At 42.0% G+C, this 14,161-nt stretch overlaps 1 protein-coding gene across 3 annotated transcripts in view; it reads left to right on the top strand.

Annotated features, from left to right (window-relative positions):
* Positions 1–12,369, top strand: part of kmt2bb (lysine (K)-specific methyltransferase 2Bb) — a 55,556-nt gene extending 43,187 nt beyond the window's left edge. For 2 of the 3 annotated variants that reach the window (XM_031837984.1, XM_031837985.1), the window contains exons 28-34: positions 524–636; positions 765–896; positions 3,875–4,127; positions 7,600–7,707; positions 7,822–7,905; positions 9,199–9,328; positions 9,518–12,369. In XM_031837984.1, the coding sequence (XP_031693844.1) occupies positions 524–636; positions 765–896; positions 3,875–4,127; positions 7,600–7,707; positions 7,822–7,905; positions 9,199–9,328; positions 9,518–9,793 (1,096 nt within the window). In that variant the 3' untranslated portion in view covers positions 9,794–12,369. The remainder of the gene's footprint in view (positions 1–523; positions 637–764; positions 897–3,874; positions 4,128–7,599; positions 7,708–7,821; positions 7,906–9,198; positions 9,329–9,517) is intronic. The other variant, XM_031837986.1, reaches the window with a different exon arrangement.
* The last annotated feature ends 1,792 nt before the right edge of the window (positions 12,370–14,161 follow it).

The raw sequence follows: 14,161 nt of genomic DNA, 5'->3' as shown, positions 1-14,161 counted from the left end.
TAATGTACAAAATGTACAAATATTATTTTCAATGAATAATACAAGAATAGTCATGCCTTGATGTTTGTAGTGTTGTCTCCTGTAGTGTTCATTTTATATTAAGTGGTTAACTTGCTACATCTGCAACTATGCTAAAGGTCAGAATCATATTGAAATAGATTTTTTTTCACTATTAGCACGTCACTCATGTTTCCAGTGTGGGCCTCTTCTCGTCAGTGTCGATAAGATCATGTCTGGCTATTTTTAACCTTTATGCTAAACTCTTCCTCTCCCTACTCGTAACCTATAGTATGATATGACAAATGGAACAGGGCATTTTACTCCTGTAATAGAACTGTCAATATGCTTTGTAGAGGTCAGTAACTATAGAAACCTTTTTGAAGTCATAACTGAGATTGGTAAATGAGTGGTGACGGTGGTCACTGCATTTTTGCCCTAACCGAAGTGTGTATCTCATACAGTGAGTGATATACAGCCTGTATCCAGTCAATTTCAGTGTTTTCTCTTGTTGTATTCCTCACAGGCCAGGGCTTTGGGACCGCCTGTCGATACCTCGATTAGGGATGGACACAGGTAAACAACAGAACTGGGATGCAGTGGGCCGCAGTGCCCTGACTGACTGGAACAAATACTCCGGTACTTATGTGTAATAGTGCCTTATGAACAGTATGTCTGTATGATGACTGATGATACTTCTTATACCTGTACAATGTAAACAAGTGTGCCTGATTTGAAAATACCCTGTGGTATTTCCATCCTGTCAGGTGCTGTATCGTGCTCAGATGATGAGCCGCTGCCCTCAGACGATGAGTGTCCCCCCAGCCGAGATCAGCCCCACCTCCGTTTTGAGATCAAAAGCGATGACGGCTTCAGTGTGGAGGCAGACAGCGTAGAGGGTGAGGTTTCAGGGAGGAAAGGGCAAATGAATAGACTTCATGTGTCTTACCTGTAGTGTTCATTTACCCAATACTCAAGGCAATGATTTCTGCACAAATACCCACTATTTCTACATAAAGTTGAAGTCGGAAGTTTACATACACATAGGTTGGAGTCATTAAAACTCGTTTTTCAATCACTCCACAAATTTCTTGTTAACCTCATCAACAGCCAGTGAAACTGCATGGCGCCAAATTCAAAACAACAGAAATCCCAAAATGTAAATTCCTCAAACATACATTTATTTTACACCATTTTAAAGATACACTTGTTGTAAATCCAGCCACAGTGTCTGATTTCAAAAAGGCTTTACGACGAAAGCAACCCAAACGATTATGTTAGGTCAGAGCCAAGTCACAGAAAAACACAGCCATTTTTCCAGCCAAAGAGAGGAGTCACAAAAAACAGAAATATAGATCAAATGAATCACTAACCTTTGATGATCTTCATCAGATGACACTCATAGGACTTCATGTTACACAATACATGTATGTTTTGTTCGTTAAAGTTCATATTTATATCCAAAAATCCGAGTTTACATTGGCGCGTTATGTTCAGTAGTTCCAAAACATCCAGTGATTTTGCAGAGAGCCACATCAATTTACAGAAATAGTCATCATAAATGTTGATGAAAATACAAGTGTTATACGTGGAATTTTAGATCCACTTCTCCTTAGGTCTTTAAAAAACTTTACGGAAAAAGCAAACCATGCAATAATCTGAGTACGGTGCTCAGATGACAAATCTACCCAAAGACATATCCGCCATGTTGGAGTCAACATTATAAATATTAACTTACATTTGATGATCTTCATCAGAATGCACTCCCAGGAATCCCAGTTCCACAACAAATGTTTGTTTTGTTTGATAATGTCCATTTTTGTCCAAATTCCTCCTTGTTTTTCGCGCGTTCAGTACACAATCTAAACTCACGACACACGTACAAGTCCAGCGGACCGTACGGACAAAAAGTCCAAAAAGTTCCGTTACAGTTCGTAGAAACATGTCAAATGATGTATAGAATCAATCTTTAGGATGTTTTTATCATAAATCTTGAATAATGTTTCAACCGGAGAATTCCTTTGTCTGTAGAAAAGCAATGGAATGCAAGCTACCTCTCATGTGAATGCTCGTGATCAGCTCGTGGCTCTCTGGCAGACCTCTGACTCATTCCCCTCTCATTCGGCCCCACTTCACAGTAGAAGCATCAAACAAGGTTCTAAACATCTAGTGAAAGCCTTTGGAAGTTCAACATGACCCCGTTTCCACTGTATCTTGGATAAGCAAAGAGTTGAAAACCTACAAACCTCAGATTAACCACTTCCTGGTTGGATTTTTTTCTCCGTTTTTTTGCCTGCCATATCAGTTCTGTTATACTCACAGACATCATTCAAACAGTTTTAGAAACTTCAGAGTGTTTTCTATCCAAATCTACACATAATATGCATATCCTAGGATCTGCAGTAGCAGGCAGTTTACTCTGGGCACGCTTTTCATCCGGACGTGAAAATACTGCCCCTTACCCCAAAGAAGTTAACAAACTACAGTTTTGGCAAGTCAGTTAGGACGTCTACTTTGTGTATGACACAAGTAATTTTCCCAACAATTGTTTACTGCAGATTATTTCACTTATAATTCACTGTATCACAATTCCGGTGGGTCAGAAGTTTACAAACAATAGTATGCTAATATATACACCATGGGACCACGCAGCCGTCATACCGCTCAGGAAGGAGACGCGTTCTGTCTCCTAGAGATGAACGTACTTTGGTGCAAATCAGTCCCAAAGCAACAGCAAAGGACCTTGTGAAGATGCTGGAGGAAACTGGTACAAAAGTAACTATATCCACAGTAAAAATGAGTCCTATATCGACATAACCTGAAAGGCCACTCAGCAAGGAAGAAGCCACTGCTCCAAAACCGCCATAAAAAAGCCAGACTACGGTTTGCAACTGCACATGGGGACAAAGATTGTACTTTTTTGAAAAATATCCTCTGGTCTGATGAAACAAAAATAGAACTGGCCATAATGACCATCGTTATGTTTAGAGGAAAAAGGGGGAGGCTTGCAAGCCGAAGAACACCATCCCAACCGTGAAGCACGGGGTGGCAGCATCATGTTGTGGGGGTGCTTTGCTGCAGGAGGGACTGGTGCACTTCACAAAATAGATAGCATCATGAGGAAAGAAAAGTAAGTCATATTTAAGCAACATCTCAAGACATCAGTCAGGAAGTTAAAGCTTAGTCGCAAATGGGTCTTCCAAATGGACAATGACCCCAGGCATACTTCCAAAGTTGTGGCAAAATGGCTTAAGGACAACAAGGTCAAGGTATTGGAGTGGCCATCACAAAGCCCTGACCTCAATCCTATAGAAAGATTGTGGGCAGAACTGAAAAAGTGTTTGTGAGCAAGGAGGCCTACAAACCGGACTCAGTTACACCAGCTCTGTCAGGAGGAATGGGTCAAAATTCACCCAACTTATTGTTGGAAGCTTGTGGAAGGCTACCCAAAACGTTTGACCCAACAATTTAAAGGCAATGCTACCAAATACTAATTGAATGTATGTAAGCTTCTGACCCACTGGGAATGTGATGAAATAAGTAAAAGATGAAATAAATCGTTCTCTACTATTATTCTGACATTTCACATTCTTAAAATAAAGTGGTGATCCTAACTGACAGGGAATTTTTACTAGGATTAAATGTCAGGAATTGTGAAAAACTGAGTTGAAATGTATTTGGCTAAGGTGTATGGAAACTTCGGACTTTGACTGTATGACTAAACATAAGATTATGACACATTCTTTCTCGTAATCAGCTAGAATGAACTTGTGTAATAAACCATCTAGCACTAAATGTTGGCTGTTTTACATTTGTGTGTTATTCTGTGTTACTCACGTTTGACTCTTCTCTTCCTCTTCCCCCTCCTTTCCCTCAGAGGCCTGGAGGGCAGTGATAGACTGTGTCCAGGAGGCGCGGGCAGGGGCCAGGCTTCGGCAGCTGTCCTTTTCTGGGATGACAGGTGCCCGTATGCTGGGCCTGCTCCACGATACAGTGGTCTTCCTGGTGGAGCAGCTCCAGGGGGCCCGCCGCTGCCATAGCCACGCCTTCCGCTTCTTTAAACAGATCAGCCAAGAGGAGGACCTGCCTGTCAACCCCTCTGGATGCGCCCGCTCTGAGGTCTACCTCAGGTCAGTGTCCCGGTGTCTGTTCACTACAGGGGCCCTGGAAGTTAAATATAGAAAATATAAGGGAAGTCATTATTTTGTAATGTAAATTGAGTCCGAGTTGTCTTACAGATTAATCTTACATATCTTGTAAACATTTCACCAATACTTCCTAGGTATCATGAGTAGGGTTGCAAAGTGTCAAACTTTCCAGGAATTTTTCCATGGGAAGTTAAGCCCGGGAATTTTGCTTAAATTCATCAAAAAAGTTAGCTTATAACAGTAAACCTTTTTTGTGGGATACACATAAGGCAAGGTCTGGTGGCATATTTTGGTTAAACTATCCCCAATTCAATGGAATTGCAACCCTCTGCATGCACAGTGCATTCTTCCATCACATGTGCAGTGTACTCTTCCATCAAGATTCTCAAGATCTTGCACACTAATGAGATGCTATTGAGCCCACACTACTACACTGTCTGAGCCATGGACTACATGCTTTCTGGTAAGTTTAGATTACAATACTGGGTGGGGTGAATATATTTTATATGACAAACATGATTTTTAGTAAATGGTAGTCTACAGCAAAGTGTGTTTAAATAATTTCTAACTGGTTAACAATTTCTGCTAGTTAGTGTTTGCTACCATGTGGGTTTCAGCTTGCTTGAGCCTGCTAACTGAGAAGTATTAATTCACCCGTTTCCATACATGTTTCATTTTAAAACATTTATCTTACAAAGGAGTTGTTTAATCTGACTGCTTAACTATTTATCTGTACATGGAATTGTATTTTGGTTTTTCTTACAATTATTTTCTAATCTTTACAGGAAAATGCCACAGGCACTATCTGATGTATGGAGACATTTCACTGCAGCTAATGTAGAAGGAAAAGTTGTGCACATTTGCAAATACTGTGCCAAACCATGTGAAGAATGCAACAAAGATGCAGAATCATCTGGCCAAGTGCATAAAGTTCCCTCAGCGCTCACAAGCAACCTCTGACAAATGTCCCTCTACTTCTATTCGAGGTGAAAATGATGAGACACCTTATCGATAGCAACAGCTCATGGTCCTCCTGGAATCAGAAGTTTATTTGACTCAATGGAGGAACGTAATCAGAGAAATGCTGATGAATGTCTTGCTTGAGCTGTGCATGCAACTGGTTCACCTCGGATGCCCACAGGCAATGTGTATTGGAAGAGATTTCTGAATGTTCTTCGCCTAGCATTCACCCCTCCAACCAGACATGCTTCATCTACTCATTTGCTGGATGAGGTCAAGCAAATCATAGAGAAAGCAGAATGTATTGCATTCACCTCTAATGGGTGGTTGAATGTTCGTGGGCAAGGAATAATTAACTACATCATCTCCACCCCTCAACTAGTATTCTATAAGAGCACAGACACAAGGGACAGATGAGCTGAAGGCAGTCATCAATGACCTTGGACCACAGAAGGTATTTGCACTGGTGACTGACAATGCTGCAAACTTGAAGGCTGCTTGGTCTAAAGTGGAGGAGTCCTACCCTCACATTACACCTATTGGCTGTGCTGCTCATGCTTTGAATCTGCTCCTCAAGGACATCATGACACTGAAAACAATGGATACACTCTACAAGAGATCCAAGGAAATGGTTATGTATGTGAAGGGTCATCAAGTTATAGCAGCAATCTACGTCACCAAGAAAAGTGAGAAGAATAAGAGCCCCACATTGAAGCTGCACAGCAGCACCCACCCATGTTTGACAGTCTCCTGCAGGGGAAGGAGTCTCTCCTAGAAATGGCCATATCACAGTCTGCCGATATGGACAGCCCCATCAAGAGGATCCTCCTGGAGGATGTATTTTGGGAGAGTGGTGAGTAGCCTGAAACTCCTGAAACCTATAGCAGTAGCCATTGCACGGATTGAGGGAGACAATGTCATCCTGTCTGATGTTCAGACTCTGCTTGCAGATGAAAGAGAAGAAATCCGTACTGCCCTGCCCACTTCACTGTTGCTCCGAGCAGAGGAAACGGCAGTTCTGAAATCCTGAAGCCCATACACGCCACAGCGTACATGTTGGACCCCAAGTATGCTGGCAAGAGCATCCTGTCTGGTGCAGATATCAAAAAGGCCTATGGTGTCATCACTACCGTGTCCTTGCCACCTTGGCCTGGATGAGGGCAAGGTTCTTGGCAGTCTGGCGAAGTACACTTCCAAGCAAGGGCTTTGGGATGGAGATGCAATATGGCAGTCGTGCCAGCATATCTCATCAGCCACCTGGTGAAAGGGGCTTTGTGGATCTGAGGCTCTTTCCCCTGTTGCCTCCATCATCCTCCAAATCCCACCAACATCAGCTGCCTCAAAGCGCAACTGGTCCTTGTTTGGGAGCACACACACCAAAGCAGGCAACAGGCTGACCAATACAAGGGTTGAAAAATTGGTGTCCATCCGGGCAAATTTGAGGCTTTTTGAGCCTAACAACGAACAATCCTTAACAAGGTTGGAAAGTGATAGTGAAGATGAGGCCTCAGAATCTGATGTTCAAGAGGTGGACATTGAGGAGGTCCAGGGAGAAGACATGGAAGCCTGAGAGGAAGACAACTAAAGCTTTAGTTTCTAGACTGTCATTTTACAGATGTATGTTGAAAATGTTTTTGGGAGATGCGATGGATCATTCAATATTCCCTTTCGTTTTGTTCAGTGAAATCATGCCATGTGAAGAGTCAACTCATTTAATTAAAGTTAAATTCGCAACCAAGTTTTTTTTTCTTCTATTGGAAGGATTTACCGGTAATCATTTGCAATTATGTCTACTTATGATAAGGTAAAATGTTTGTTTCTGTCTCCATATGATATGGTAAATATATCTAATGCAAAAAACATTTACTTTTAAATTATGTTAATATTAATTTGCATATATTCCTGTATATTCCCGTTAATTTCCACGGAAAGTTTCCACCTCTGAATTTCCCCCAGAATGTGCAACACTAATCATGCGTTATTGGTTGGAAGAAGTTTTAATAAATAAAAATGTGTTAATTTGGAAGTTTCAGAGAATTGGTACATCGCCACAAGTGTAATGGTGGGAACCGGTATTACTTTGTCCATACCTTGCAGTTGGTCAACCCATACCACTGTCTAGCAAATGTCTGGAGAATCTGGGTTTTCCCCTCTGTAGGTGGTTTTCAACTTCAAAGTGGAAGCTAGTCTCTCTGTGTAGAGTATTGGTGGAATGTATGTTTTGAATGTAGACATCTGTCAGGTTTAGAGGAACAAGGGCTGTGGCTGTTGTGTTTCTATGTGAGCGTCATCTCCACCTCCACAGTCTGCGTAAGCTAGAAATAAGACCTGTATGACATCTATGCTGCTCCATTCATTAACATATGAAGAGTGTGTGGGTGATGTCCACATCCCAAATTCTACACCAATGCTGGGGGGGAAACAATGATAAAGAAAGTCAAGCCTGCATACTGTAAAATGTAACGTGACACCTTGTTCCTGTCTTCTCTTACAGGAAGACCACCTTCGACATGTTCAACTTCCTGGCTTCCCAGCACCGCCAGCTGCCTGACATCAACCCTTACGATGAGGAAGAAGATGAAGTCCCACTCAAATCCACAAGGTCGGATTACAGAGTTATTGTATGCTGGCCATTGTAAAGGAAGTTAGCTAAATGCTAAAAGGTAAAAGGTTAGAAGCACATCGTCATCTTCTTTCCTTATCCCTTTTCTCCTAGACGTGCCACTAGCTTGGAGCTCCCCATGGCCATGCGCTTCAGACATCTGGAGAGGACATCTAAGGAGGCTGTAGGCGTGTACAGGTCAGCACACAACTAGTCCTCATCCTTGCCTGAGGCCCTGAGGTCAAAGCCAATACTATGGACAGAGCCTGTGACTATGATCATGATTCTGGGCTGAAGAGCTCATGTGTTTCTCAGTTTTTTTAATTTATTTTATTTCACCTTTATTTAACCAGGTAGGCTAGTTGAGAACACCTTTATTTAACCAGGTAGGCTAGTTGAGAACACCTTTATTTAACCAGGTAGGCTAGTTGAGAACAAGTTCTCATTTGCAACTGCGACCTGGCCAAGATAAAGCATAGCAGTGTGAGCATACAACAAAGAGTTACTCATGGAGTAAACAATTAACAAGTCAATAACACAGTAGAAAACAAAGGGGGGGTCTATATACAATGTGTGCAAAAGGCATGAGGAGGTAGGCAAATAATTACAATTTTGCAGATTAACACTGGAGTGATAAATGATCAGATGGTCATGTACAGGTAGAGATATTGGTGTGCAGAAGAGCAGAAAAGTAAATAAATAAAAACAGTATGGGGATGAGGTAGGTGAAAAGGGTGGGCTATTTACCAATAGACTATGTACAGCTGCAGCGATCGGTTAGCTGCTCAGATAGCTGATGTTTGAAGTTGGTGAGGGAGATAAAAGTCTCCAACTTCAGCGATTTTTGCAATTCGTTCCAGTCACAGGCAGCAGAGTACTGGAACGAAAGGCGGCCAAATGAGGTGTTGGCTTTAGGGATGATCAGTGAGATACACCTGCTGGAGCGCGTGCTACGGATTGGTGTAGCCATCGTGACCAGTGAGCTGAGATAAGGCGGAGCTTTACCTAGCATGGACTTGTAGATGACCTGGAGCCAGTGGGTCTGGCGACGAATATGTAGCGAGGGCCAGCCGACTAGAGCATACAAGTCGCAGTGGTGGGTGGTATAAGGTGCTTTAGTGACAAAACGGATGGCACTGTGATAGACTGCATCCAGTTTGCTGAGTAGAGTGTTGGAGTGTGCCAGTGGGGTGCCAACTGACCCCACAACAGATAATTTGCAGTCTGTCTGGACAGGAAGCCGTCACTGCGGTTCTCTACAGCTATCACAGCAAACTAGAAACTGAGGCATGGTTTATATTTCCTGTCTCTCCCTTTTCTGCTATTATGTCATTCTGTTACAAAATGAATAACATGAATTCCCATTGACTCAGGATCAGATAATAAATAAATAAATCATGTGATCATCGCATCCTTTTATTTGCCAAGGAGATTAGCTATGGAAACTGTTGTTCATACTTGGGCCTCTTTTGACATCTCTCTCTGGTGTAGGTCTGCTATCCACGGCCGAGGTCTGTTCTGCAAGAGGAACATCGATGCTCAGGAGATGGTCATCGAGTATGCCGGCATCGTCATTCGCTCAGTGCTCACAGACAAGCGGGAGAAGTACTACGATGGCAAGGTGAGATTTATCAGTCCAGAGTGTGGTTGAGACGACATGAGCCCTATGGTTTGTCCCAACGAGACCTTAGTTGGACTTTTTTTAAATCCACAAATTGTGGGCTTGAATGAATAAATGTTATTGATACCAACATAATACATGTTAAACTAAAACTAGGTCCCCTGTCTTCCTTCCCTCCTTCCTCCACAGGGTATCGGCTGCTACATGTTCCGTATCGATGACTTTGACGTGGTGGACGCCACCATGCACGGCAATGCGGCGCGCTTCATCAACCACTCGTGCGAGCCCAACTGCTACTCGCGCGTCATCAACGTGGAGGGCCAGAAGCACATCGTCATCTTCGCCCTGCGCAAGATCTACCGGGGCGAGGAGCTCACCTACGACTACAAGTTCCCCATCGAAGACCCAGCAAGCAAGCTCAACTGCAACTGCGGGGCCCGGAAATGCAGACGCTTCCTCAACTAGGGGCAGGAGGAGGACGTGGTACTGCCACAGTCTCTGCAGGGGGAACAAGGCACAAGGGAATGGGGTGCGAGCAGAGGCAACAGGGGAAGACAGAGGTTAAAATCCTTAAATTAAGGTTTTACTGGGTTGGGAGGTGGGTGAAGAGAAAATACAGGAAAGGATGAGCCACTACGAAGAGACTGGGAGAGGGGCCAGGAGATGGGGAGCAAGAGGGAAGAGGAGCGCCACACAGAGACATGCATCCATAAGCTCACATTGACTTCTAACCAATATGCACTTGCCAAGGGTTGGACAAGTTCACCACAGGAAAGGGTGGAAGTAGCTACCGTTATAGTGTGGGTTTTTTCTTGAGAACAGGAACCCTGCAGACATCTTGTGGTTATGCTGGTTCTATGTTGCATGAAGGTATTTTCCTTGACGCCATAACGTCAAGTCCTTTCTGTTGAAATAAGGGTGGACCAGAAAAGCTAGACTTGGAGATATTCTTTATTTTGTTGTCGGGTGGCGTGGGTATATTTTGAATTTTGACACCCATAATCATGTTGGCTCCATGCTATCTAGTTGATCCCTTAGCCATATCTCCCATCTTTACTTGATCCTGTAATCATAGTTTTATTTATTTGAAATCATATTTCACAGTGCTCATCATGCGTCAGGTTGTACATATTTGCTTTCCGTTGACTGTTCAGAGAACCATGGTGCTAGATATGATGGGCAATAGGCTTGGAGGCTCCTAGGTCAGAGACCCTGCAAATAATACCTATTTTTCTATCCATTCTCCACTCCCTTGTCACACAGACCGGGGAAGGGACCTCCATTATGTTCAGTTAAACGGTTAGATAACGGTTAGTGTCACCCTTATAAAGTTTGCTGCAGCTAAATCATATCTTTAAGAACTTTCCCTTTGCCATTTTTGTATGTTGCAAACACTACCCAATCCAAGAGTGAAGAGTTTAGCTGGAAACCTCAGTGCATCTTTTTTTATTTTAAAATATATTTTATTACTATCATGGCAAATGCTGATTACCTTTTGCAATAATATTAGGCCTATGACTTTGCTGCGTTACAGTTGCTCGTCTTTAGTGAACTAACAAAATCCAGACTCCATATTTCTCAACATTCAGTGGAGTTAACAAAGAACTGACTTCTCTCTCTGACATTCTCCACAATCCACAAAGGGTGGAACACTGTTCATGTTACACCACAAAGAGATGTGTTATAAACTCTATATATTCCCGTCTGTGTGGACTGACAGCACCCCTGTGCACTGGAGATCTCAAGCATTGCATTAGGCCAGTACTGTACTGTATGTTGCTCCGTAGGATGGCTTTAAGAGAGAATCATGTCTTGGTGTAAAACCAAGATGGGGAGAGAATGCACTCAGCACCTTAACGTTTGCTGTCGTACAACTTTAGACAACGCTGTCAGTTCAGTCAGACATATTAGGAAATCAAATGTACACACTGTTGTTCACATCTTTACAGTGGGAGAATGCTTGAGTTCTAGAATAGTGGTATTTATTCATGTTTCTGTTCAGATTTTGGACTGGTGAAACTAGCTTTGCTTAGTGTAAATGGTGGTGGTCTTGTGGGAAATCTTCCTCCCCTCGTTTCCTCTTTTTGTTTACTTTGTTTCCTCTTTCTTTTATTTGAACCTTGATGTTTGAGGAAAGTTGTGTATAACATTTCAGTCTTTACACAAGACGTTGTTCTAAAGCAGGTCTTTTTTAATTGTTTTTGATTTTATTTCTTTGTTCTGGTATAATTTTCATGGAGAAAGTACAGCAGGCCTTATAATCGGCAGGCCTTATAACAGAAGAATAGCAAGCATTCGAGTCCATGCTATTCTTCCCATCTGCGTGCCACAGAGAACCTTTCAAGCTAGAGATAATAATCTAAAGGAAATGAGCACTGTCCTTTTGGAATTTAATACACAGTAAGGAAGAGCTTAAGCCCGCCTGCCTGCGCGACCAATCAGTGAGATGGAGCCTGTATTCCCATGTGTCAATCATCTAACACCCTTAGCAGAGTTTGCCATTAACAGGATGCATCTGGTTTTCAGGGATACGGCTATCCTTTACCTAGCTTCCTTTTCTGCTTAAAACCTGATGTGGGAACAATTCTCAGAGGAGAAGGTTTCTCTATGCCCACTCTACTCCCCAACCTTTTGCCAGGATTCTACCTCAGTAGTTCTGACAGATGTTAAAGAATACTAATGCAAAAAAGAGGATGATGATGATAATAAGAGTAACTTGGTTTTAATGTCCTGCAGAGCTGGCCTGTGTGTTCGATGAAGCATACAAAGCACTAGTTGGAAACCTGAAGTTACCATGACGATCTCTCCCAGAACTGGTTCAGAAAGCTGTATGTTCTATATGGTAGGGTTATTTTAAAGTATAACAAAGTGTAAAAGACATAAGAAAATGTGTGAACTTGTCTTTGTTACCTTGTACAAATAAACCCTGAGTTTGTAAATAATTGTATACATATTTCTAAACCCGTTTAATTTTTCTATGCACTTTTTTTATTTATAATGTTATTTGCTTAATAAAGATGTTAAGATGTTTGAACAAATCAGACTTGGTCAATTAAAAATGTAAATAAACAAATGCTGATATGACATTTATATAACATGCAATGTATAAGTACAGCAATATCATTGGTTGGTGATATTACATTTGACAATCGATGATAATGATTGTGTGAGGGCCAGGCTGGGAACGTAACACCTGTTCTGAGCACCTGAGATTTACGATGCCATCTGACACACGTCAAATCAGTTTCCTTGATCTGATTTCGTGTGAGGATGATGTTCTATACACTGATCTTTATAGGAAACCTATTGATGTAACAGTTTGAGGGCTGATAGCTGTCACACGCTTCCCATTAAATACAGTTTGCCCTACAGCCAATTCTGTCGCATCAAAAAACTTGGCTGAGATGCAAAGAAAATTCAAGGGGAGAGGGTACAAAAATTGTCTGATTTAATACTGCCATTGAGCAAATCCAAAACAAATATTTACACAGGGACACTGAATGTCAATCTTAAATGAATAATAGTTTATATGTCAGTGCGCTAGAAAGGTTCCAACCAACTCATTGCACTATAGTACTCCCGTCTGTCAGGAAAAACTCTGCCGGGGCAGTCCCAACAGTTGTCTCATGTACGGCTATACACAGACTAGTTACATTTGCATGATTTAGAATAATTCATTAATCATTACCGTTTTGTTTCATAACATGACAGACCAACACCTCACAAGGCTTCTTTCTCTAAGCTGAGACCTTGAAACAGATCTTTTTGTTCTCAAAACACGTTCTGGGCTTACTGCCAAATTGCAGTTACTGATAGGTGTGACTTCTCCAGTCAGCCACTTGCATGAACACAGAAATTTGTTTGTAGAACAGCCCCTGCACAATGTCTATTTGCACCTCTACCGGATGGAAACTACAAATGTAATGGCTGCGCTCAATGCAATGTCACTTACAAATGTAGATCCCTTAAACACCCCCAAACAGGGAAACAGATCCCAATCAACGGTATTATGTATCTTAACTTGTCCTTGTGGTAAAATGATGTGGGTAAAACCAAGGGTGAATTAAAAGTGCAAGTTGTAGTACCATTATGTGCAAAAACTCAACGTACCCAGTTGCGGCCCACCTTTTGGAAGTGAACCACTCGATTTCATCCCTACGTTATATCGGCATCGAACACATCATCCACCCTTATTGTTAAAACGAGAGGCTGCCTGGATCTTAAATTTAATTACCCTTGCTCCCCTCGGGCTCAACGTAGACTGATCTGAAGCCATTATTGTGATTTTGCTATTCATTATAAATGTTATCTATGATTGTATGCTATCCATTCATGTTTTTTGTATGTTCTATTTATATCTGAAAATTAACCAATGATGTCAAGCCACACCCGGTCATGATTACAGACACCTGTGTGTGTCCTTTGACACTATAAAAACTAGTGACCTGCAGCGTTTGTCGTTATACCCTGATGAAGACAGCTTGTCTGTCGAAACGTTGGTTATTACATTATTGCATCTGAGCTCCTGGAGTGTGTGGCTTTCCTTTTTCAGGACACCGGGGTTAAAACTTCTTAAGGCTAGGGGGCAGTATTTTGACGTCCAGAGAAAAAGCGAGCCCAAAGTAAACTGCCTGTTACTCAGGCCCAGAAGCTAGGATATGTATATAATTGGTAGATTTGGATAGAAAACACTCTAAAGTTTCTAAAACTGTTAAATAATGTCTGTGAGTATAACAGAACTGATTTGGCAGGCGAAACCCCAAGGACAAACCATCCAGGGTGGAAGAAATTGAGGTCATAGGATTTTCCAATGGTTTTCTATAGGAAACCTAT

The sequence above is a fragment of the Oncorhynchus kisutch genome, linkage group LG13 (assembly GCF_002021735.2).
Source record: "Oncorhynchus kisutch isolate 150728-3 linkage group LG13, Okis_V2, whole genome shotgun sequence".
Classification (NCBI taxonomy): Eukaryota; Metazoa; Chordata; class Actinopteri; order Salmoniformes; family Salmonidae; genus Oncorhynchus; species Oncorhynchus kisutch.
Note: the sequence above shows the minus strand (reverse complement) of the source record. Positions and strands in the feature narration are given on the sequence as shown.